General features: G+C 33.8%; 1 protein-coding gene and 1 long non-coding RNA gene across 2 annotated transcripts in view; both read left to right on the top strand.

Annotated features, from left to right (window-relative positions):
- EXOC5 (exocyst complex component 5) overlaps window positions 1-16,402 on the top strand; it is a 43,185-nt gene extending 26,783 nt beyond the window's left edge. The window contains exons 11-18 of the mRNA XM_037054380.1: window positions 70-279; window positions 1,551-1,698; window positions 4,622-4,730; window positions 7,847-7,967; window positions 9,645-9,731; window positions 13,111-13,219; window positions 13,422-13,637; window positions 14,271-16,402. Of these exons, the coding sequence (XP_036910275.1) occupies window positions 70-279; window positions 1,551-1,698; window positions 4,622-4,730; window positions 7,847-7,967; window positions 9,645-9,731; window positions 13,111-13,219; window positions 13,422-13,637; window positions 14,271-14,459 (1,189 nt within the window). The 3' untranslated portion in view covers window positions 14,460-16,402. The remainder of the gene's footprint in view (window positions 1-69; window positions 280-1,550; window positions 1,699-4,621; window positions 4,731-7,846; window positions 7,968-9,644; window positions 9,732-13,110; window positions 13,220-13,421; window positions 13,638-14,270) is intronic.
- Window positions 16,403-16,712: 310 nt separating this feature from the next.
- On the top strand, window positions 16,713-23,149 carry LOC118992438 (uncharacterized). Its single transcript, XR_005067638.1, has 3 exons — window positions 16,713-17,263; window positions 20,294-20,298; window positions 23,137-23,149. It is a non-coding gene; the product is annotated as an uncharacterized LOC118992438 (long non-coding RNA).
- The last annotated feature ends 2,908 nt before the right edge of the window (window positions 23,150-26,057 follow it).

Here is a 26,057-nt window from a genome sequence, read left to right as displayed (position 1 = left end):
AGTATATATTTCTTATTATTGTTACTATACCTAAAATATAAATCTTTTTTCCTCCTCTTCCGTGAAAAGAACCACGAATCTTTCCAGCAAGTTGATGGAGTTTAACTTAGGTACTGATAAACAGACTTTCTTGTCTAAGCTTATCAAATCCATTTTCATTTCCTATTTGGAGAACTATATTGAGGTGGAGACTGGATATTTGAAAAGCAGAAGTGCTATGATCCTACAGCGCTATTATGATTCAAAAAACCATCAAAAGAGATCCATTGGCACAGGAGGGTGAGTGTTTCTGTTAAATATCATATATTAAGACTAAATATATTAAGAACTTAATTTTATTTGCACAAACTTGTCAAATATTAAGCCATTGGAATTGTCTTTGAAAAACTCTTTGAAACCAGTTTGTTTATTGATCAAATCCTATCTCTTGACTCACCTCTTGAAAATGACCTAACATAACATAATTAAAAGGTAAAGCAGAATATCAGTACTGTAGAGAGCTCTGTGGGCTCTTTTTTTATTTTCAAACTCAGTACAGTGTTCCAGGTTGTTAACTAGGAGGCACATTGGTTTTTTTGTTGATTGTTGTAGGTGTGGAAAAAAGCAAAGAAACCCTGAACTTTTTAATGATGTGCGCATAAAATTAATACCTTAAAACTTGTGATTGTTCACACACTTGAAGAATGTGATTTGGTGTAAATTACTTCGTGATTTATAGAGGTAGCACCTCACTAATCCAGACTACAACTATCTAGAGCCCCAGCTGATTCTAGGATGAGGCAGAATGACTTCTCTGGAATCTTATAATCAGGGTTCAGAGTCCACTTACATACACACTCTATTCAGTTTCTTATTTTCCAGTTTGTCATATATTAAATAATGATCAGGGAAAGGTTATAATTAGGAATAAAAATTGACATCTGAAAGAAGTAGCAAGTAAAGGAAGATAAAAACTAAAGACAGTTATAAAAACTAAAGAAAAATATCTAGGGCTATATGTTCTAGGAGAAAAAAAAAACAAGTCTAACCTGATGATACCACCATATAATGTTTAAAGTGATCCTTAGTCATTAAGAAAAGCTAAATCATGTTTAATATATCTTGTTTAATAATGAAGAAATGTGCAATATATTGATTGAGATTATTATAACTGTTGTGTTTAAATGGTTAAATATATTTTTAAAAAATAAAAATTTTAAAGTTTATTTTAAGCAGAACCATTTATTATGTGGAATATTACCTTATTTGGAAAAGCCCATTTCCTATAAAACTGAACAAAGAGTTTTTGGTTACTGAGTCAAAATTGTAGAGCTTAAATAGAGATCCTAATTCTAAATCTCCTAATTTTTCAGATGAAAGTCTTCTATTTAGAGATTTAAGGCTTACCTTTCTTTACAGAAATAATTATTAGAATTAGAACTTTTAGGTCTCCTGGCTATTGGTCAGTTTTTTTGTTGTTGTTGATATATACTAAGTTTGAGAGTATTTAAAGTTGAAATCTATGTATACTGAAGTGGTTTTTTTTTTAATTTATTGATATGATGCTCTAGTATTCAAGATTTGAAAGAGAGAATTAGACAACGTACCAACTTACCATTGGGACCAAGTATCGATACTCATGGGGAAACCTTTCTGTCCCAAGAAGTGGTGGTTAATCTTTTACAAGAAACCAAACAAGCCTTTGAAAGGTGTCACAGGGTAAGAGTAATTGTAAATTTATTTTATTTATATATAATTGTATATTTTAAGTTTTGCCTTGTTTATATTAAGGTATAAATCTGCTCTCTGGTTAGGAACAACTATTTTTATAATAAAAATATATAAGATTTTTGTTTTGCAGGACTAAATTACTTTGAAATTATTTAGAAGTACATTTGTTAAAATGTTATGCTATCATACACCAGGGTGGGTTGATGGGCATATTTGATACAGTAATATCTTTAATTTTGTGAATGCTGAAAATATTTTAAAACATTTCTAAAGCCTCAGGTCATCTGACATGTAGCTGTCAGCATTATATAGGGAGGGGCAAAAGTGGTGAGGCCTGGATCTTCCAAGCTAAATAGGATATCTTTAAGAAGATGATTCTGGCAGGTTGTTTCAGGCAGAGAGAATAGTAAAAAGACATAAAAGATCAATCATACAGCATAAAATGTTTGAAATAAAAGGTACATGCGAAGAGTAATAAGAGGAGGTTGAAAAGGTAGGGAAAAACTCCTTGCATACTAAGCTTAGAAATTTGGATTTGACCTCATAGTTGATGATGGCAATGTTTAAAGGATATTAAAAAGGGAAGTGTAATGAGTAAGCAGATTGATTTTTATTTCCTTATTTAAAAATAACTTTGAGATATGTTAATAATTGACATTCAGTAAACTATATTAAAACAATTTGTTAACTTTGATAAATTATGTGTACACTTTTGAAGCTATAACTGCAGTCAAGATAATGAAAAGATTCATCACACCAAAAAGTTCACTGTTGCTCTTTTATTAACATAAGCTCCTGTTCCCCTCTTTCCACTTCTATCCTCAGGCAACCTCAGATCTGCTATATGTCACTATAGATTAGATTTTTAAAAGAAGGGGACTAAGTCATTTGAGGACTAAGTCATAAAAGCTAAATAGGATGTCTTCAAGGAGTTGATTAATTTTCTAGAATTATTTTTATAAGAAGAATTATAGCATATTATAGTATGTACATGTGATTATGGCTTATTTCACTCAGTATAATTAGTTTGAGATTCATCCATGTTGTGTATATTAATTAGCATGTTCTTTTTCATTGCTGAGTAGTATTTTATTGCATGAATATACTACAATTTATCCATTTACCTATTGATGGTTTAGATTGGTTCCAGTGTATTGACTATTATGAATGAATTTGCTGTGAAAATTCATTCATATGTCTCTGTACAGATAATGCTTTAATTGCTCTTCCGTGTATACCTAGTAACAATGTGGTAGTAGTCATTCAGGTACTATTTTCCAAAGCTGTGGTTTCATTTCACATTCCTACAAGTGGTGTATGAGTGTTCTGTTTGTTCCACATGATCTGCAGCATTTAGTATGATGAGTCCTTTTACTTTTAGACAATCTAATAGGGTGTGTAGTGATACCTCATTGTGGTTTTATTTTGAATTTCTTAATAACTAGTGATGTTTAACATCTTTCCATCCACATATATATTCTTTGGTATATTTTTGTACATTTTTGAAATTGGGTTGTTTGGTACTATTTTTTAATAGTTCTATATTCTTTATGGCTTATTAAGGGTATTTGTTGCGGAGCATCTGTGAGCAAATAAGGGAGGTGAGAGCTCTGGTAGAGAGGGCTGTGATATGGAGGGTAAAAGTTGGATGGTATTAAAGAAGACCAGGAGTGGAATTGAGTAATACTAAATCTGTTTTTATAATCAGTGAAGACTTAGGGGATTTAAGGTGGGTTATATACTTCACTCCTAGCTGTATATATCAGGTAATAAGCATTACTCTGACAGGGTGCATAAATGGAGCTTACAAGTAGGCAACAATCAATTGATAAATATGAAGAAAGCATTTATAAGAAGTTGAGAGGTAACTTTCTAAATTTTTAAGAGGGATTTTATTTTTCCAGGTAACTACTAATAATTCTTTTACTGAATAGTTAATCAGAAGCATCAACATGAAAATGAACATTTATTGTTATTTGTTTACTATGTGCTAAACACTGCTGAAGGTACTTTAAGTGCATTTTCTTTCATATTTTATTTTCACCTCAAGGCTAGGATATAAGTACAATTCATATTATTCCCACCTTACAAATGAAGAAATTGAGGCTTTGTGGAGTTCAATAACATCTCAAGGGTTCACTCAACCAGAAAGTGATGAAGCTGGGATTTGAACCTTTCATATTTTATAGTGCATTGGTTTACTGGTTTTCCTATTCCACCCCCAGTAACATAAAGAGTATATTTTTTATTTCAAGTATTGCTAGAATAGCCTTTGTCTAGTTGGTAGTTCTTAAACTTCTTTGACTCTGCCCCACAATAAGAAATGCACTTTACTTAGCAGCCCAGTGTACATTTTATTTTTGAGATTTTGTTCATTTTTGAGAGAGGGGAAGGGAGGGAGAGTGAGGGAGAAGAACACTGATCAACTAGTTGCCTCTCTTGCACACCCCCAACCAGGGACCTGGTCTGTAAGCCAAGGCATATGCCCTGAGTGGGAATTGAACTGGTGACCTTTGGCTTTGTGGGTCAGCACCCATCCCACTGAGCCACACCAGTCGGGGCAGCCCAGTGTACTTTTGTTATATGTGTATGTGTTCATGTGTATTTCATGAAACTATATTTGGTTTTACTGTGTATGTTAAAAGGGATTTTATTACACTTTATGTTCTGTTGGTTCTCTCTCAGGTCAGAAAAACACTGATCTAGTTTAAGCCAGGAGAGTTGTAGGCGAATATGGAGCGTTATATGTATGTGAGAGAGGCACTGGAAGTGGGGAGGAAGAGGTCTAAGTTGTTATTTTGGTACCTTAATATTGACTACTGCTTATACAAAGTTAATTGCTTAAAAAAAAGAGTTGCCTTTTTTTGAAAGGTAGACTTGTGAAGTGATGTATTTGGTTTTTGTTTTAAAGCTCTCTGATCCTTCTGATCTACCACGGAATGCCTTTAGAATTTTTACCATTCTTGTGGAATTTTTATGTATTGAGCATATTGATTATGCTTTGGAAACAGGACTTGCTGGTAAGTATATTTATCTGTGTTATAATTTGTGTTAAATTCCTTTGATCTTGCTTGGTTAAATGAATGTGTAATGTTTAATATATATTCAACTCTACATGTCAAATTCAGTTCAGTTCAGTGAATGTATTCTGAGCTTTTCTAATGCAAGAATTTGTCAGATGCTGAAAGCTATACATTAATAGGGTATTAATGACTTCTTCCCTAAATTCTAGACCTATTAATCTAGTTGCCTCCTTGACCTCTCCACTGTTCACCATGCATCTCAAGTTTAACATACCCCAGATGAAACACTTTATCTTCCACCTAAACCTATTCCTCTCCTATTCTTCCCAGTGTCTTTAAAGGGCATTGCTATTTACCAGTTGTTCACGTCCTAAAGTGTGGAGTTGCCACAGTTCCTCCTTTTCCTCAACCCTGATACACATGTCCAAACATAACTCAGATTCATCTACTTTCCTCTGTCCTCACTGATGCCACTCTAATTTAAATACCATCTCTGTCTGCTCCTAACTGATCTCCCTGTATTCATTCTTGCCTCTCCAAATTACTTACTCCATGTAGCAGTTGTCTTTTTATTGTTTAAGACCCTTTAGTGGCTTCCTATTACTCTTAGGGGGAGAATAACAACAAGCTCTTTATAGAATCATGGCTTTTTGATCTGCTTTCCTCATACGTATTCATCCTTAATAAGCATTTCCCCTCGTTACCCTAGTAGTACTTCTGGCCTTCGTTCTTCTTCACTCAGTCTCTGGACACTTGGTTTTTCCCCATCCCAAGTCCTTTTCCTTCAGTTCTTCTTGTGTCGAGCTTTTCAATTTTCTTACCTCAACTAAGATATCACCTTCTCAGAGAGGCCTTTGCTGATCACCCTAGCTAAAGTAGCCCTCCTCTTCTGGCCTACTCATCATTTCATCACTGGGTTAGCTTTTTTCATAGCACTTGTCACAATTAAATTTTCATCTGTTAATGAATGCCTCCATTCACCAGAATTAATTCAGTACGTACTTATTAAGTGCCTACTTCTATACTCATGGAGCTTGCATTCTTGTGGAAAAGGTAGACAAATGACTAAGAAAAATAAAATTGAGTAAGGGATAGATACAGAGTAGTAATGGGGAGGTGGGAAGGGATATTCAAGGACAGAGGGCTTTTTTAGAAAGGATGTCTCTCTGAGGAGACGTATACCAGGGAGCTAAATGAAGTTGAAGAATAAACTGAGTATTTGGAGAAAGAGTATTTTAAGTACAGAGAACAGCATATAAGCTCTTGTGGATAGGAACGTGTGTTATTCACCATTATATTTTAGCACCTAGGAAGCACATAGCAGACACTCAAAAATACTTATCGACTGTATATAACATTATTCCATAAAGTTTCTAACACTGAAGCAAAAAGACCTATAATTTAGTAATCTTGTGGTTTATTGTTACCCATTTTTTATATAATTGCTCTCATGATATAGATAAGCATTTGCATCCTTTTTGTTTGTATAATTACAGCTGTCTCTGACATCAAGTATTTTAACATTTACCTTTTGCAAATGACTTTAAAATATGGTAATTTGTATTGGGGTAATAATACCTTAGAGGTATAAAGATTTTTAAAGTTAATGAAAAAAGTAACATGAACTAAAATCCATATAGTATGAATGATTTGTTATTTAGCTAGTATGGAAACCTAGCCTCTTCATTTTAATAGCAGTATTCACATTTGGAAGGGCTTAGAAAATTTCCTGGTAGAATAAGAATGCCCCTTATATTCATAAATATTTTCCATACATCTATTTAGTTACTACTTACTGATATTATTTCTAGTGATTGTCTAAAATTCTGTCACATGTATATATTATAAAGTTAACCATCCCTTATTATTAGACATACTAAATCTCTTCAGCAATTTATTAATATAAATAATGCTACAATGAAATTGTAGTGCTTAACGTGCTTTCCTTATCTTGAATTATTTTCTTTGGATAAAATCCCAGAAGTGAAATAACCAGATCCAAGTGTGTTACAAATTTAAAAAATTTTTATACGTACAAACTGTTTTTCCTAAAGAGTTTCCCCCCCACTATTTTACACTGCTACAGTCAGGTGTGACTGTACCAGTGTTTCTGCACACTATTGAATATTCTTTTAAGAAATTAAATAATTTAGTGATTAACATATATATATACTTATTGCCTTAATTTTCATGTCTTTCATTAACACAGATTAGTATTTCTTACATGTATATTGACTTTTTTATCTTGTATGTTTGTGTTGGAGCCTTTAATTTTCTTATAAAGGAGTAATTTTGTATTTTGTGGGAAAACAAAACACCTTTGATTTTCATTTTTAAAACTGAAAAAAGTCATTATTCTATAAAAAATTCTGGGTGTTAATTTTTCATTTGCTGTGAATATTTTTCTTAGTCCTTTATACTTTTTAGTTTTAAGTAGAAACGTAAGTATCTAGGGTTAGAGGGACCTTAAGAGTTTACTATTACTCTATTACACAAAAGAGGGAATTGAAATTTGGAATGGTCATCTGTATTTTAGGGGGACCAGAATGTGGAGTGGCTTGAATACCATACTGAAAATTAAGAATTTATTTTCTAGACAGTGAGAAGAATGAGTATTTTGAGGTAGTAGTGGAGACCATGGTGAGTGAAATGAATAAGTATGTTGCTGTGTGTGGCGTAGCAGATAAAGAGATTTGAACCAGGAAGCTAGTAAGAAAATGATTTTAACTGTTCTCAGAAATAAAGAGGCCTGACTGTAAGAAAAATGGAGACATATGTTCATGGCTCAAGTGAATCATTGGGCACAAGAGGGTGGGAAGAGGAAGGAGAAGGTATAGTTTCAGATAATATATTTTTTGATCTACTTTTCAGTTTATCTCAGCAGATAAGGAAGAGTGAGTAAATGGTGAAAATCTGGGCATGAAAAGTTTGGGTGCATTTTGTTACCTGATGAACAAATTTAATTGTACTCTTCTGCCTATAGAAATCACTGTTAATTTATTAAAACAGCAGTTACTTTTATTCATGTGTATACATAAAACTACACATTTATCTGTTGCCAAGGTGAACTTCTTAAAGCATGACTCTAACATATACATGCCTTCCAACTTTAGGAATTCCTTCTTCAGATTCTCGAAATGCAAATCTCTATTTTCTGGATGTTGTGCAACAGGCCAATACTATTTTCCATCTTTTTGACAAGCAGTTTAATGACCACCTTATGCCACTAATAAGGTTAGTCAAATTTTTATTGCTATTTTAATAACCATTATAATATTCTATATATCTTTTTGTTAAATATTAAAAGGGGGGAGGGTTGTCAAGGAACATGTGTGAAGAACACATGGACAAAGCCAAAAGAAGGTAGGATCGAGGGTGGATGGTGGGGATGGCCGGGGTTGGGGGGGAGTAGTGGGAGGAAGTGGAGACAACTGTACCTGAACAGCAATACAAATAAATGAATACAAACATACATACACACAATTTTTAAAAAGCAATACATATTAATAATAACATAAAACAGGGCAGGAAAGTGTGAAATAAAAAGTAAAGATTCTTTTCCTTCTTCCTTGCCTCCTATTTTCTCTCACTTCTGTGGTGTTAAATTTTGGTTTATTTGAAAAGACTGAATCTGTCATCAACCTACATCTGATGTGAAAGAGGACCTCTAGCTTATAACCACTTTTTGTCATCTAAGGACATCAGTACAAATTTTTATGAGATTGATAGGGTAGGTTTTGATGAGGCATTAAGTAAGGTGTGGTTTATGTGTTCCTATCAATTTATGTGAACTTTTACAGCACATGAGGATTAAGTTAAGTAGTGTATATGTTAACTTGCTTTATAAAACTGTATGTGTAGTACTATTGTTATTAAAGAGGAGGAATGTATATAAGGTAAAATTTCAGACATTTTGCTAATAACATTGATATGCTAAGAAATTAGTCCAGAAACAGTTTCAGAGATAAAGATTACTTGTGATCTCAGAATCACTTTGAAAGGAAATTTACTTTTTAAAGAGCTATAATGCCACATGGCAGAGAATTCACATAACTTAGGGAGCACATTTCTTATTATTTTGGGTATTTTTGACATTTAGGTGGCATTCAGAAGGCAAATAGGACTGTCAGGTATTTCATTTGTTTTTTAATATAAGAAAGCTAAATACAACGGTTGGTCTACAGATTTTAATTAGTGTAATTTACTGTGGTCTTAAGTCTCTGGTGATAGTCTGTGACTTTTCTTACTATTATACTAGAAATTTAATTAACAAGGAAACCAAATAGTTCCAAAATTTCAAAATCACATTTTTATATTCTTAAGGGATGTCTTTTCAGAGGTGAAAGTAACATACCTAAATCTTCCTTTTGTTCGTTAACTGGTTAAGTTTTACTAGTGTGACCATTATAATGAATACTAAATACAGTTGGCCCTTGAATAATGAGGGAGTTAGGGATGCTATCCCCACCCTGTCCCACCCACCCCTGCAGTCGAAAATGTGTGTATAACTTTTGACTTTCCAAAAACTTTACTAATATCCTACTGTTGACTGGAAGCCTTGCTGATAAGATAAATAGTAAATTAACACATATTTTGTATGTTATATGTATTCTATACTGTATTCTTACATTAAAGTAAGCTAAAGAAAATGTTATTAAAGTCATAAGAAAGAGAAAACACATACACAATATTTACTGAAAAAAAAAGTCCACTTATTAGTGGACCCACACAGTTCAAAGCTATGTTTAAGGTCAACTATGATTACTTAACAACTTGTGTTTTGTTCCATTTGTGAGCATATTAAAATAATGTGTGTGTTTATATAAATGTATATAGCAATACACACATGAATATGAAAAATTTAGAATTGTAAGACTACTAATGGGATTTTTTTCTTTAAACATTTAATAGCTCTTCTCCTAAGTTATCTGAATGCCTTCAGAAGAAAAAAGAAATAATTGAACAAATGGAGATGAAATTGGATACTGGCATTGATAGGCAAGTTGTTGGTTTTACTTTTCCTGTTGCATTTGTAAAAAATTATAAAACAATTATAGCACCATAAAAATGGTTTTCAGGAAAGAAAAACGTCTATCTTAATTTCACCATTTGCCTTAATTTTTACATGTTGATTTCATCCTTATTAGAATGTTATTTTTATTGGATTTGTAAGCTTATTATTTCTGCAAGTCAGTGTGTTTAGATTTACTTTTAAACCAGATTTAGTTTAAAAAACATTTTTTGTCACCAGCCCCTCCTCCACTTGCACACACACACTCTCCAAACTCATTAAAAATGGTATGTAACAGGGTTTTATTTTTGTTTAGAATTTTCAGGCTTACACTAATAAATACACTAAAATAAGTACACTAATTTTCTGCTCTGACTGGTGTGGCTTGGTTGGTTGTGTGTCCACCCATGAACCGAGAGTTTGCAGGATCGCTTCCTAGTCAGGGCACGCACCTGAATTGTGGGTTTGTTCCCTGGTCAAGGCATATGCAGGTGGCAGCTGATTGACGTTTCTTTCTTGTATTAATGTTTCTCCCCCTCTCTTTCTCACTCCCTTCCCCTCTTTCTGGAATCAATATAAATAAATAAATGAATAAACAAACACATTTTCTAAAGGTAACTTTTTTAAGTGAAGGCAAACTCCATTCAAAATAATTTTGTAGTATTTATTATAGGTAATTACCTATTTATACTCTAAAGCAGTGGTTCTCTTTTTTCTTTGAGGTGATAGTGGGCATGCATTTGTTGATGATTATGATAGCTACCATGTATCAAGCTTTTGCTTTAGGCCAGGCATAGTGAAAAGATCTTTTGCTTGTATTATTTTATTTATTAGGTAGCAAATATCTTTCCATTTTACAGATGAGGAAATGGAGGCTTAAAAAATTAAGCCATTTGCTCAGCATCACTCGGTTAATGTTGGTAGATCCGGGGCTCATTCTAATGCTCCTTTTACAGTAGATAAAACTATCTTTTTTATTTACTGTAATTCTACTCCTTGTCTATTCAAGAAAGCATATTTGAATGCAAGTTAGTTACTGTGCTGTTATAAAGAAAACCTGGAATCCACTCTTTTATTAAAAAGTAAATAGCCCTGGCTGGTGTGGCTCCATGGATTGGGCATTAGCCTGCAAACCAAAAGGTCGCCTTTGATTCCTGATCAGGGCGCGTGCCTTGTTTGTGAGCTAGGTCCCCAGCTTAGGGGCATGCAAGAGGCAACCAATCAGTATTTGTCTCACACATTGATGTTTCTCTCCCTCTGTTTCTCTCTCCCCCTAAAATTACATAAAATTTTTACTTCATTAGTAGTAACAAACTTGTACCTCACCTCTCAGTTAACTTCTCACTAAGATCAAGAACTGCCATAGAGCGCTGGCTGGTGTAGCTCGGTGGATTGAGTGCAGGCTTGTGATCCAAAGGATCATGGTTCAATTCCCAGTCAGGGCACATGCCTGGGTTGCAGGCCAGGTCCCAGCAGGAGACACACAAGAGGCAACCATACATTAATAGTTCTCTCCCTCTCTCCTTCCCTTCCCCCTAAAGAAAAATAAATACATTTATTTTAAAAAAGAACTACCATAGAGTATGCGCTAATAAGGGAAAGAAAAATAAAATGGAAGAATAAAACAGGAAAAATAAGGATATTATAGAATTAGTTACTGATACTAGTTTACTGAAGAATTAAATGGTTAGAAGAATCCCAAAAACTGATCTCTCCCTTTGGTTTTAGTGAGGACCACATTAGATTATACATACACAAAACTTCTTTTAATAAAAGTGTATATGTATACATTATAATCCTCACTGTAAGAAAGTATATATTTTTATAACAAATTTCCCAAACTAACTTGTTTCTTCTTGCTTTGCCTCAGAATACCTGAAAATCGTATTTGGGAGGTGGGGAAGTTGAATATGTCAAAAGTATAGGAAATACAATTTTCCTAGTTGCCTTTTTAATATATGTGTTAGGTAATTTCTTTTTGTCTTTGCATATAAGCCTTTGCCTCAAAGTCTTTGTATTAGTTGTATAATTGAAGACACAGTGGTCTGTAGAGGTCTCTTTTTTTTAAATTTTATTTATTTATTTATCTTTAGAGGGGAAAGGAAGGAGAGAGGGAGAGAAATATCAATGTATCATTGCCTCTCGTGCATCCCCTGCTGAGAACTGGCCTGCAACCCAGGCATGTGCCCTGACTGGGAATCGAACCACAATCCTCTAGTACATAGGCCTGCGCTCAATCCACTAAGCTATACCAGCCAGGGCTGTAGTGGTCTCTTGAATGTGAACTTCCAGTTCTTCTTTATACCCATGTACAGTGAGGCCAAGGGGTGAACTCAGCATTCATTTGTATTCTTTCTGATATTTTCAGATCAATATCCATCTACTGTTAGGCCAGATTCCTTGCCTTTGAAGCTCACATCATCTTTACTTTTCTTTTGCTGTTGTGTCTCACGCATTTATGTCAGCTTCCTAAATTTATTAAGTATTTGGGCATCTGCCTCACAAAATTTTTCTTTAAACCTTCTTGGTTTATTTCCACCTCCATGTGTGTGACACAAGTCTTTTTCTTGGTCAGCTCCACTTTAGCTGCCTACTTTCATATGCTGTTAGACCTTGTTATCATTGGTAACAAAAACCATGAACCTGAATAATCCCACTCAGTGCTCACAGTCTCCTATTCTGCTTTCTGACCTCAGCTGGAATTCTTCATCTTTTGCTAATCTGTTTTTCTTTTCCTAGTTTTACTTCATTATTGTGCTTAGATTACTTGCTCCACCCTTGAATTACTAATAATTACGCTAAAGCCCATTTTCTTTAACCATAACTGTCTTAAAGATCCTAAACCATGGATCAGTGCGGTCTTTTTTATTCCCATAACTGGGTGGCTGATTGCTATTGGAGAACATCGTAAAACTCAAACATCGTTTGCTATTATAAACCCATACTTTCATTTCTCAGCTGGGTCTTCAGTATTACTTTTCCCCAGCCTCCTGCTTGTCTTTGGACAATGAAACGCATGTTCTTACCTGCTTTTCCAGACTTTAGCAATTCTTAAGCCCCCTTTTTTTCCTTTCCTAAGTATTCTTTATATGTAGTTGTTAAGTAAGTAAATAAGTGACAGGCTTCTAATATTTTAAAGATATAGATTAAGTATTTGGCAAATGAATTTTTACCCCATTTCGAGCAGGAACCTAATAGAACCATGAGTTCTTTGACAACAAGACCTAGATTTTATTTTTTCTAAAATCTAAAGTCTAACAATAGTAAAAAAGTTTTATGGTGATATTACATTTAATAATTTTAATTTAATTTAGTATAAATAATAAAAATAAATGAATCAAATATCTGCTATTCTCAATTCTTTAGAACATTAAATTGTATGATTGGACAAATGAAGCATATCTTGGCTGCAGAACAAAAGAAAACAGATTTTAAGCCAGAAGATGAAAACAATGTTTTGATTCAGTATACTAATGTGAGTAGAATGATTCAATATGTTAGTAAGAAATATGTGCTTTCTTAATACGTTTGTTATCATTTTCATTGGTTTTTCTTACTGTAGTCTTAAGGGGTTTTTTTTTTCTTTTTATACTTAGGGATTAATGAAAAACAATATATTTTTCCTTAGCTAACATAATACACATTTCTATGTAATAAGTGTAGAAAAAATTTTACAGGCCTGTGTTAAAGTCTGTGCTTATGTAAGAAAACAAGTGGAGAAGATTAAAAATTCCATGGATGGGAAGAATGTAGATACAGTTTTGATGGAATTTGGAGTACGTTTTCATCGACTTATCTATGAGCACCTTCAACAATATTCCTACAGTTGTATGGGTGGCATGTTAGCAATTTGTGATGTGGCTGAATATAGGAAGTGTGCCAAAGACTTCAAGGTATGTATTCACAAATATCAAACTTATAAATAGGCTCAAGAACATGTCAGACCATGATTAAAAATCTGTACTGATTTATCTCATTTGTGAAAAAGTTCACACATTTTATTGATGCTTAATGAGAGTAACATTTCCTAATTGAAAAAGTATTGTTTTAATGATATTTCCATATTGACACATTTTTGCTTCATGCTTTATTTTTATACAAGGCCATATTTCCCCTAGTCCAAATGAACTTGTTCACTTACCATCACTAACACTGTATGTCACGCATCAGCAGAATATGTCCTTTCTTCATGTACATCTCTCTGAAATCACTTTTTCTAAGGTTTAAATTATTTAAGAAAAGTGCTAAATTAATGATAACTAGTTCTAGTCCACAAAAGTATAAATGATGATTACTATTGGAGAAAATTCACAAAATATGTATCTTTTCAGAAAGATTATAGCCAAGTTTATGTAATGGCTGAAATATTTGAGTTTTGATGCTTCAGGAGCTTTCAAAAGTTGTAATATATTGAACCCTACCACTTGTACATCCTGACCAATACTGTGTATGTGAGAAGAATTTACTAATCATGAAACTAGAAATCACTGTTTCAATGTTTTGTTTTTTATCTTATCTCAATTTAGATTCCACTGGTATTACAGCTTTTTGATACTCTGCATGCACTTTGCAATCTTCTGGTAGTTGCCCCAGATAATTTAAAGCAAGTCTGCTCAGGAGAACAACTTGCTAACCTGGACAAGAACATTCTTCACTCCTTCGTACAACTTCGTGCTGACTATAGATCTGCGCGTCTTGCTCGACATTTCAGCTGAGGTTGAATTTGTAAGGAAAATGTGTCGTACTTCAGCAGGCCTTGGTTGATAGAAAGCACAGGAGATTTCTTATGACGTAGCCAACACTTTATGGAAAAATGACTGTTTGGAAAAGCAGCAGCCATACTTACCCTTGAGATTTTTGTTTTTAAATTTGGACTAGTAGCCATATTTTGTTTTTTTACTCTTAAGTTGATTTTTAATATCATTCTTGAACATATAAGTTTCAAATTCTGTGAAAGTATATGTCAAGTTTTCATCCTGGGAAATCTTAGTGTCAGAATGCAAATGAGATGCTAACCAGTTTTCCAGTTCACGTTCTTTAACATATTCCATTGGGAAATTTCACCATCCTATTTTACCAATTTTAATGACCTTTCAGCACCAGAAATTGTTAACCAAGTTATTTTAAGTATTCCTAGATAACTTTTTGCCTCTTTCAAAAGGTTAACAATTGAGCATAATTTCCTTGGTTGATTGGATTTTTTCTGAGGTACAACCCTACTACTCTTTCAAGAAAATTGTTATATACTAAACTAAAATGATGAAATGTTTTATGTAGATATTAGGAATGAATTAGAATATATCTGCTTTCTGGGTAAAAAAACCACAATATAAAGTTTACTGTTTCTTATTTGGTAAACAGATTTTAAGTCTTTGCTAGCAAGAAATTAATAAAACTGCTTTGTTTTATATTTCAGTTAAGATAAGGTGGAGGACCTTAACAGAAAGACCATATTTATTCATTATTTTAATATTATAAGGGAAGTAAAAAAGTGAGGTATACTCTGAATAGTACATATGAGAAATATTGACAATATTTAACAATAATCCAGTCCTTTAATAATTTCTAATCTTGAAGTCAAATTGGAATAATATGCGGTGGCTAAACATGCAGATAGTCTTGTATTTTAATAGGAATTGGGAATTGATATTCTAAGTCTGGAGATGAGCTTTCCAAAGTTAGTTGCTTTTCAAATCTGTAGTTTCTGTCATTATCTTTTCAGGGCATTTCTGAAGCAGTTTCTACTGAATGTAATTAATTGAATTGGCTTGATATGGTGACATAATAAATCACTTATAAAATTTGAAACATCAAGTGGAAATTTAGAAAGGCCGTTAGCTCTATAAACTTGCTCTGTGAGAATGCATTCTTAACTTTGTGTAGTGTTTCAGCTCCCGTTGTGCTGTTCATCTAATGGGAACAGATACATTTTAATGTTTAATTCATTCATGGCATTTTTTTCTCTTAATGTAGGTTTTTTGGCCTAATTTTGGAAACCTGCTTTTTTGTTTCTTAGTGATCATCCACTTTACCAAAACTTTTTCAGGTCTAAAGCTGGCTACTATTTAAGTTACTGTTGACTTAATTCTCTTTGTTTTCTGTTTAGCCCAGTGTTATCAAGGTGATCGAGACAAATATGCCAACATTGGTTAAAGCATTTAAGGAGATTGTGGCAATTTTAGAAGGCTGTCTAGTTTTCTCTTCCTTAGCCAAAGGAGAACCAGAACAGTTTTTGGATACTAGGGAAAGTCATGTGCTTGTACTATTGCCATTTTAGAAAGCTCTGATGTGAATTCACATTATACCTCTGTTACCTAAAAGCCAACAATTTGAACCCAGTAGTTTTACTGGCCATTTGAACTCTTTGTATACAGTGTCAATTTGTAAAAAGGGGTCGGGGTGCATCTCAAATAAAACATGAGAAAACATTTTAAGACTTCCTAAACAAAGAAGCAGTTCAAATTATTTTGTTTAGATTAATTTAAAAAATGTATGACATATACTTGTTGCGTAGATATTTTGTTAATTATTATTTACGTGCTTGAGTTCCGTGCAATATTTTTCATTATGTCCATTGACAGGGCAGTGACAAAACTCGTAAGTGATTACTTAATTTAGAAATGTTAATATTAATGCTCAATAAACAAATTCCCTGCAATTGTTTTTTTTAATTTCACTTATTTTTTACATTTAAGGACATCCATACTGAATTTTATAAATTACTTTTCTTTAAATTTTTAAGATTTTTTTTTTATCATAGGTCTTCTCACTTTTTTAGCAGAAATATTTAAATTTTTAAAACATTCTTGATATTCACAGCCACTAAAAAATTTTGCCTAAGCCCTGGCTGGTGTAGCTCAGTGCATTGAGTGCAGGCCTGCGAACCACACAATCGCTGTTCGGTTCCCAGTCAGGGCACATGCCTGGGTTGCAGGCCAGGTCCCAGCAGGGGATTCACAAGAGGCAACCATACATTGATATTTCTCTCTTCCTCTCCTTTCCTTCCTCTCTAAAGATAAATAAAATTTTTTTTAAATTTTTGCCTGAAATTTATGGCTCAAAAGAGATGATTAATAAGAGAAATGTTTTTCATATGTACATGGTAATTTTAGGTAGCAATAATGAAACTTTGTATATTAGTAACTTTAGCCAACATTTGAATAAAGATAATCTTTGCAATTTTCTGCAGTTCCACATGAGTTAACAATATTTAGGTAATGTGTTGAAGTTGAAAATGTGCTCTAAAACGCTATAAATTAATTATTTTTCTAAAACTTGAGTATATTATGTTTGCATAAAATGGTACAGAAAGTGAAATATAGAACACGGTTTAAGAAGGAAGTCTAGCTTTTATGACATTGGAGAAAGACACTCAGCCAGAATAGATAAATAGTCCTTATGAAGAACTATTAAATAATATCTGGATGGAACAGTAGACTATGTGATTATTCCAAGAAACTTATTTATTAGCCTCATTTTATGGGTATCACCATGGTTGCAAGTCTCTAGCATTTTTCTTGTTTTAAAAAGAGCTCCTAATAGGTTAATTAGAAGGTTAATTTTTTGCAAGTAGGTTAATGCGTGGTATATTTTAGGCCATTTTCTCTCATTTTAAATACTTCACCATCTGAATGTTATCCTTCTGGCTCTTAGTAAAATAATTGAATTTTCAGCCACTAGATTGATTCAAAGTGGAGAATATGCTGCTTCCTTAACATTCCCTTTTCTCATCTGTGATATTGAATATTTACAAGTAACCAAATAAATTTTGGTTCCTAAAATGCCACAAAACCCCTTAAGGTAGTTCAGTGTTTATGTCAGTGCCTGAGGCATGCTTGAACTGTGACAATAAGGTTCACTCAGCATAATTTGTTAGTGACTTAAAAGGCTCACATCTGGGAGTTTAACTGTTTTTAATGTAAAAATATTTTGCATATTACCCATATATTGCTCATTTTGACTCACATTTCTAATGGAGCATTTGATACACAAACATTCTGTGCTTTCATCCACTTAGTTTAATTGTATTTAGCTCCTGTAGTACTTCTTTTTGTTTGAGAAAGTCTGTCCTGAATACATGTGTACTTTGGAGGAAAAAACCAGTCCATATTGTTAGAGTAAATAATTCTATATAAAGTAAAAAGAGCAAATGTTAAATTTTGATGCATGATAAAGATAATTATAGCTACATTTATTGACTTAAGTTCCATGCACTGTGCTAAGCCTCTTGCATGTACTATCTCATTTGATTCCAAACAGACCTGTTCAAGGTCTATAGCCAGTTGAAACCTAACTCTTACACACACTATTCAATGCACAATTCTTATGTAACATTGACTCTTTTTTTTGATAGACTCATGAATTTTGCTTAAGACTCATTAATTTTTGCTTCATCTAATTTTCTTTTCATCAAATATTTAGTTCTCATTGTAGTGTTTAGGTTATGAAGTTGATACACAGTTTCAGTATCTAATTTGCTATTGGATTTTTTTTAGTGTGTCTAATGTGTGATCAGTACTTTTTAAATTTTGTTTTTAAAATTTTATAAGTGGTCATAAAATGTTAATTGAATATTAAATTTGTACCTAATAGAAATATTTCCATCAAAAAGTTCTCTTTAGTGAGTATTATTTTACATAATCATAATATTGTTTCTACTTAATTTTATAACAGAAGGAGTCCAGATATTTTGTACCATATCTTGTAACATGGGAGTAAATGACAACTCTTTGGAAGATAAGAAGAAATCAGTATTTTTACCTTCAAAACCAGAGTGTTTTAATGTCATAAGTTTGCCAATTCTGTTAATTATTTAGCACATTGGTAGTTTTTAAATGGCAAATGTAGGAGTATAAATGTGAGGGAAAATGTACTCAGCTTATTAACAATAGGTGATCATTTTTATGTATCAAAAATTGCATGTTTAATCTTTTTAAAAGTTGCCTTAACTCCTAACTTTTATTCTTACCACTGATTAGTTCTTTCTCTTTCAAATTTAGAGGAGAAACAACCCAAGTGTATTTGAGACAGAAACCTGATACATTAGAGAGTAAGAAATGTGTTTGGTGATTTGAAGCAGCTAGGTTGATAACCCTGGGCTTAACAAGACTGATGTTTTTAAACTAGGTCCTCTGTACTTTAACACTTAGTTGGGAAGTAACAGTAAACCAGTTCTTATGAATACTATCACTTTTGGGGGGAGACACAGGCAATTAACCATACTTACTCATTTTCTAAGTGGTTTAGAAGGTTGCAGTCTGCCTCACCATACAAAGCCAATTTAAATATGAATATATCACATCATACTCCAAACAGCAAACAGTCTCAGAGGAAAGTCATTTATTCAGAAGGCATAGATTTGTGCTCGACAGCAGTGATGCATTACAAATATATAATTATTTGCACTAATATTTGAGCAGGTGGAATGGATTAGAATATGGTCAACATTATGCTGCTGATAACATGTATTTTTCTATATTAATATGTACTGTGCAACATGTATTAAAATGGTCAATAATTCATTTTAGTCATGATACTAATATTTATATTACTGTGTCGAAGAGACAGTATCCAACTGAGCCACTTTTAATTTAAAAGTCAAATTGGTTATTAAGTTTACTTTGAGAAACCACTTACTTTATAATCATTGGAAAGTCAGTAAAACAGAATTATCAGTGACTAGTGACTTAATAGGAAGAAATATAGAGGGTTAAGAATAGGGGTAGAAATAGGGAATAAGTTGTTTCATTTGCAGCTCAGATGAGTGACTTCCTCTTGTTCTCACCATTGGCAATTTTAAGTGAAGGAAAATGTCTTACTCCTTCCAGAGTATCTTCATATTAATAAGCTAAGCCTGAAGATGGGATAGAACCAACTCCAAAAAATTAATCTCCAGTGGTGGACTTTCAGATTTTTTAGATTAAACTTGGAGAGGTAGGAAGCTTTCTTGATGTCCCTGTTATCTTGAATAGGCAGGTGCTTTGAATGAGGCCATCTCTTTTTACCTGCCTATCATTTTAACCTTTATACTGTGGGTAAATTTGGTTCCTTTGAACTCTGGTGTTTTCTTATGGCAGTTCTATCAAATCTGCAGCCTTTTGCTATAGAGAACATTATCCAAATAGAATCTGGAAAATGCTGACCTAAAGAAAACTGAAACTACCTCTAAGTATATTGTTTGCAGATGCTGTGTGCTATTTAGAGGATTCACATGGAATTGTGTGAAAATACTTGATAAGGTATACTAAGTGCCTTTATATTAGGATTCTCCAGTGGGATGTATTTTTAATTTCTGCCACACGGGGGAGATGTTATTTTTATAGTAATACCTACATTTTGTTTGATTATAAAAATAGAACTCACATAGTTTCTCTCTGCCAAATGGCACCTAAGAACATGTCACTATCTTAACAGGAAAAGAGAGAGAGCATGTGTGTTTGCATGTGCATGCACATACTTAAATGAGATTCTGAAGGTTATTTGTGAGAAAAATTTCTGAGTGAATTAATGACACAAAATTAATACAGTTTTGAAGAACGTGTGTACCCAGGAGTTGTCTAAAGTCCATAGTAATTAAAGTTATGTTTTTTTAGAGTTATATATCATGAATTGCTCTATCAGCTCTAAGAAAAATAATTTATGGATTGGTTTTCTACATTCTTTACAAAAAACTTTTGGATACAATTTCAAACTTACAGAAATGTTGTAAATACTGTACAAATAAACATTTTCCACTTTAACAGTACGTTGCTGTTATGATGACACATCACACTTCAGTACTTTTGTATTTCCAAAAAGAAGGAATTCTCCTACTGTGACCATGATACAACTTCAAAATCAGGAAGTTAACACTGATTTGTTACTCCCATGTAACCCTCAGACAACATTCAAGTTTCACTAATTGCCCCAATAAGGATTAGTTGGAAACCATATGTTAGCTTAGGTTGTAGGCTTCCTTGTTTCTTTCACCCTGGAACAGTTCCTCAGTTTTTCTTGACTTTATCCTCAGCACTTTTGTAGGCTATAAGATAGTTATTTTGTAAAGCATCTGCCCTTAAATTTGGATTTATCTGTTTACTCATGATTAGATTCCAGTTGTGCTTTTCTGGCAGGGGTATTAAAGAAGCAATTTTGTGTTCTCATTGCACCCTATCAGGTAGTGTACAGTTTGTTTGCCTCATTTCTGATGATGTTCAGGTTGATCAGTTGCTTAAGGTACTACCTTTCCGGCTGCTTCACTGTAAATTAACTTTTTCTCTGTAGGTATTTTGTGGGGCGGTCATTAGAAGCTATGTATATATCTTGCTCCTAATCAAAATTTTAATTTATTAATATTAGTGATTTGTGGTTTTCTAGTCAACGGATTATCTGTTATTTCTTTAGATTCTAATTGTTCCACAGTTGGCCAGTGGGAGCTCCCTTCAACCTGACTTATGTGCCCTTTTTGACATGTTGTTATCATTTTTTATGCACTTTTTACTTTTGAGCACGCAGATTTTTCAGACTTATTTTGTACTTGCCTTGTTGCCTCAGTGCTGGAATCAGCCATTTTTACATCTTTTAGTGGAAATTGGTATTTAGAAGCCACTATTTGTGTGTGAAATGTGCTTATTATGATTGGGATGCCACTGCCTCCACCCCTTCTCAGTGGACAGTGCTAGGGAGCTTTATGCAGCACACATGTATGCAGCACACATGTATATTTTAAATGGACGCACATATACATACATCCCTTTCTTTGTGTGATACCCTTCTAACCGCACTTGAACTCTTAACTCCTCATATTGGGTTTTCCCTCCCCACTCAGGAGGAGGGCTTCCTCACCCCATTCAGCCACCAAGGCTTTGGCTGTGGCACAGAGTTGATGAAAATGGTCATTACAGAAAACATGTAGAAAATGTGAAAGTCTAAATAAAAATTATTCATAATTTAATCATTCACAAACAACTCTTTTTTGGTGTGTTTTCCTTTTACTGTAGTGAGCAAAATAGTAAAGCTGAATCGAGAACAGTAAAGTGTTTATGCCCAAAACATGGAACTTATATTTTGAAGTAATTAAATTTCAAATGAATACCGTATGTTTTTCTATAATATATTTCCTTGCTACTAGGAAGAGTTGCTAATCATTGATAGAGAACATCAGAGAAACTTGATTGTATGAATGGAAATCTGCCCATTCAGGGCTGAATAGAATATTTTTACTAATATGATTTAAATAAAAGAAGGTAATCCAATTGCTTTGTAGGCCACAGAATAAAACTGCATTTCAGTAGGACAGACTTTATGTGAGGAGGGGTCTGTGTCTGGGTTGTATGTCATACATGTTAAAGTAAACTTTATGTGAGCTAGAAGTCTGTATACATGGACAAATCAGTCAATTCTCCGCTTCTTTGTTGGGTCTCTTATGATCACCGCTAGAGCTAAAATTATATATAATTCTAAATGCAAGAAAATGCAGGCTTTCTTATTAAGAGCCTATAGTGATGTCAGAAAAAGATTAGCTAAAGTAGTCATATCTGGCTCTGAGAATATCTGAGAGTCAAGTGCTCAAACATTGCCACCAGCATGCAGCGACCCTACAGGGTCTATCCAGAAGGTATCCAGCCACATAACAGGAAAAATAGAGACATTTGTTGAAGATAGTAGAAGATACAAGAAACATTATGCATAGGACAGTGACACCTCAGTCCCCTTCAAAGCAGCACCTTGCGACCTCACACAGTTCTCCCAGTCACCATCAGCTGCCCTATTATATTTTCCTAAATCTCATCGATGGTCTGAAATCTCTTCCTCTCAAAGGATGTAATCAGTTTGTGGAAAAGCCAAGAGTTGCAGGGCACCAAATCTAGGCTGTAGGGGGGCTGAGTCACCTGGGTGATTTGATGTTTCGCAAAGAAACTGAGATGTGATGCACAAGTAGGAGCATTGTCATGATGAAGCTGCCAGTTCCTGGTTGCCTAGAGCTGTGGCCTTCTGAATCATCCAAATGTTTTCCACAGAGGAATGTTCAAGCTTAACACAAAAGTTGACGCAGATTCATTGCTCAGTCATCTTGAATGCAGGGGCCACGCAGTACCTACACAAGCTACTCTATGGGGTCTACACTCTCGCTGACTAGTGCAGTGGAGTCTCACATATACACTTTTCAGCCCACTCTCTTTGGCTGCCAGTTTACATCAATGTCATGCAAATCATTCTCGTTATTGATGGCTGGACATTTTTCAGACAGGCCTTGTGTATATACCATTGTGATTAGGAGCTAAGGCCATTGAATCATACAAATGGCAGATGTGCATCTTGACTCTATTTACTAGTTATATGACTTTGTACAACTGTTGTAAAGTGGGGAGAAAAGACATTTGCGATGATTTTTAATCCTACCACTTTTACTAGTTTTTTTGAAGGTGTTTCCAGTCCCATGTGGGATCACTCATTCAGTCATTCTTCATCTGGCAAACATTGAAATTCTGTTTTTTGTCAGGCACTGCACTAGAAGTTACTATATTAAGATAAATGCAAAGGTCCTGCCCTCAAGACTAGTCTAGTGAGAGTTAATGTATGCAACAAATTATAGTCCTCTCCGTAAGCGCCATGATAGTAGCATGGAACCAGGTGCTGTAAGAGCCCAGAGGGAACAGGTGTTAGAATTTGTGAGGAAGTAGGAGTCGGTAAGTGATTAAAGCTGTTCAAGTTACTTTTTCTTAGACACCTACTAAGTGTCAGGCATCTTGCTAAGAACATACTGCACTAAATCCTCACTCTGGGACTTAAGTACTGTTATTATCCCCACTTTGCAGGTGAGGGAACTGAGGCACACAGACATTAGATAACTTGGCCAATGTTACATATTTAAAAAGTAATGGAGTCAGAATTGAAACTGTACTTGCATGTTTCCAGAACTGGTGCATTAACTATTTTATTCTATTGCCTCTAAGAAGTTTTCAAAAAAGGTTACATCTCAGCTGAACTTTACAAAGGCAAGGAGCAATTCAGGAAATAAGGCAGGGAAATGGGGCATTCCAGGTTGAAGAGAGTCACACTTGCAAAGTATGGTGCATGAGTCACTGGTATATTCACTGATGGGAGGACCCCTACACCCCTGTCAGTAGAGCTCAGGGTGTGTGGTCTATCAAAAACAGGCCTATGAAGCTGGAATACTTGGGTGGGGTTAGCTTATTAAAAGTCTTGAGTACTATCACAAAGATAACAACCAGCCATTAATGATTAAGAAGGTGAATGACATGAACAATTCTTTAAAAAGATGACTGATAGGAATGTGTGCACGTTGAATGAGAAGGGAGAAGAAAGCAGAAGGAAGGCCATTGCATTAATCTGGCTGTTGAAGTCCTGCACTAGTAGAGTTGATGGAGACTTACATTATACATTAACAGAAGTAGATTTAGGGGGAATGTCAGTGAGTGCCGGAAGAACATCTCTTACCAGAAGAACTTGGTTAAGGTCATGTAAAAGAATGTAAGCTATTTTTAAAATCTGCATTTTTCTCAGTAATACTAGAAATGTGGCAGAAGAAAAATCCATTTTATTTTATGTCTTGGGAATGTAGGGATGGTTTTGAAATTTGAATCATACACTAGGTAAATTTATAATTGCTGAGTTTTCTTAAGAAAAAAGCTTTCTAGCATTTTAGTGTATGGATATAATAGGCAGACTCAAATGGAATGACACTTGTTCCCTGACGTCAGTCCTTGAGAAAGTTTAAATTGGAAAGTATATAGATGACCCTTTATAGTTGGACTGTTTACAAGCTTGGAATGCTTTACACCTTGATTCCCAATTGTGAGCCAGAATTTTCTACTTTAATTCTGAGGATGTCAGGTAGCTTCTTCTGGGAAGACGCTGCAGAGCTTGAGATATTGCAGATCTATAGCATGGTTCTTAGCCATTCTGTTTCACTGTAATCCCAAAGAGGACATGGTTATCTCAGTAAGGTTAACACAAATGACTCCTTGTCAATAGTATGGGGAAAGTGTAATTACATATTGTGGATATACCACAAACTAATTTTTTTATAATTGATGGATTTCAGACAGGTGTTTTGAAGTATATTTTTGGATCTTTTAGAAGTTTGATTTAACTGGGTTGTCTGAAGTAGGCTTCTACTGGTTAGCCAAAGGGTTAGCGAAATCCTCTACATGGAGTTCGTTTCTAAACCTGATAGAAAACCCCACACATTGTTATCCTTATATTTCAAGTGCTTTCTTTTCTGCTTTAGCAATTTTACTAACAATGAAGTCAAATTATTTTTGTTGTGATTACTAATGGCTTTGATCAAAATAACATTTATAGAATATTAAATATTTCAAAATTTATAGATATAATTTTATTGAAATTCTGAAACATTTAGTAAATATTTTAATGTTAATACATTTAACTTTAATCAGTAAAGATGTCCTCAAAACATTTTAATATTTTGATTTTTCTATAAAAGATATATAAAAATATAAAGGACACATGGACAAAAACAAGGGGAAGTGGAAACAGGAAGGTGCTGGGGAGGGCTGGGGGGTGGGCTGGGATGGGTGTAAAAGATAGAAAACTACTTGAACAAAATAAAATTAAAAAGAAAAGTAAGTGGTAGTGACATGTAGCTACAGGATACACGTTTACTTCAAGTGCATATAGAAATTCACAAAATTGATTATGTGCTGGACTGTAATGTCCTAACAGTTTTCAAAAACTAGAAATTATTCAGAGTGTGTACAGTGACTAGTGGAATTAAGTTGGAATTCCAGCTTAATAAAAGTTGACAAAAATATTTTCTTATAATTGGACGTTATAAGAAATAAACAATGTCTGAATAACTCAGAAGTAAAATTACAATAGAAATTAGAAAATATTTGAACTGAATGGTGAAAATACAGCTTATCAAAACTAGTAGGCTGCAGGTAAAGTAATGCATAGAGAAAAATTTAAAGCCTTAAATATTTTGGAAAAGAAGCGGAGGTGAAAACATTACTTAAATATTCATTTTAAAAGGTTAGAATAAAATATCAAAATAAACACATGGAAAGAAGGAAAATAATAAAATACAAAACACAGGAGAGAGGCTCAGTAAAACCAAGTTTCATATCTCACATATGAGTGGAATAATGCTGTTCTTGACTTTTTCTCTGACTTGTTTTGCTTAGCATGATATATTCTCAAAATCCATCCATGTTGCAAGTGGCACTATTTTATCTCAAGGCTGAGTAGTATATACAACTGAAAGTGACAAGTGAACAAACAAGACAGACAAATAAAATTCACAGACACATAACATTATGGTGATGACCAGTGGGAAGGTGATGGGGGTA

The sequence above is a fragment of the Sturnira hondurensis genome, unplaced genomic scaffold (genome assembly GCF_014824575.4).
Source record: "Sturnira hondurensis isolate 20B ecotype Veracruz unplaced genomic scaffold, ASM1482457v3 Scaffold0008196, whole genome shotgun sequence".
In the NCBI taxonomy this organism is placed as follows: Eukaryota; Metazoa; Chordata; class Mammalia; order Chiroptera; family Phyllostomidae; genus Sturnira; species Sturnira hondurensis.
This window is presented reverse-complemented; position numbering and strand designations above follow the sequence as displayed.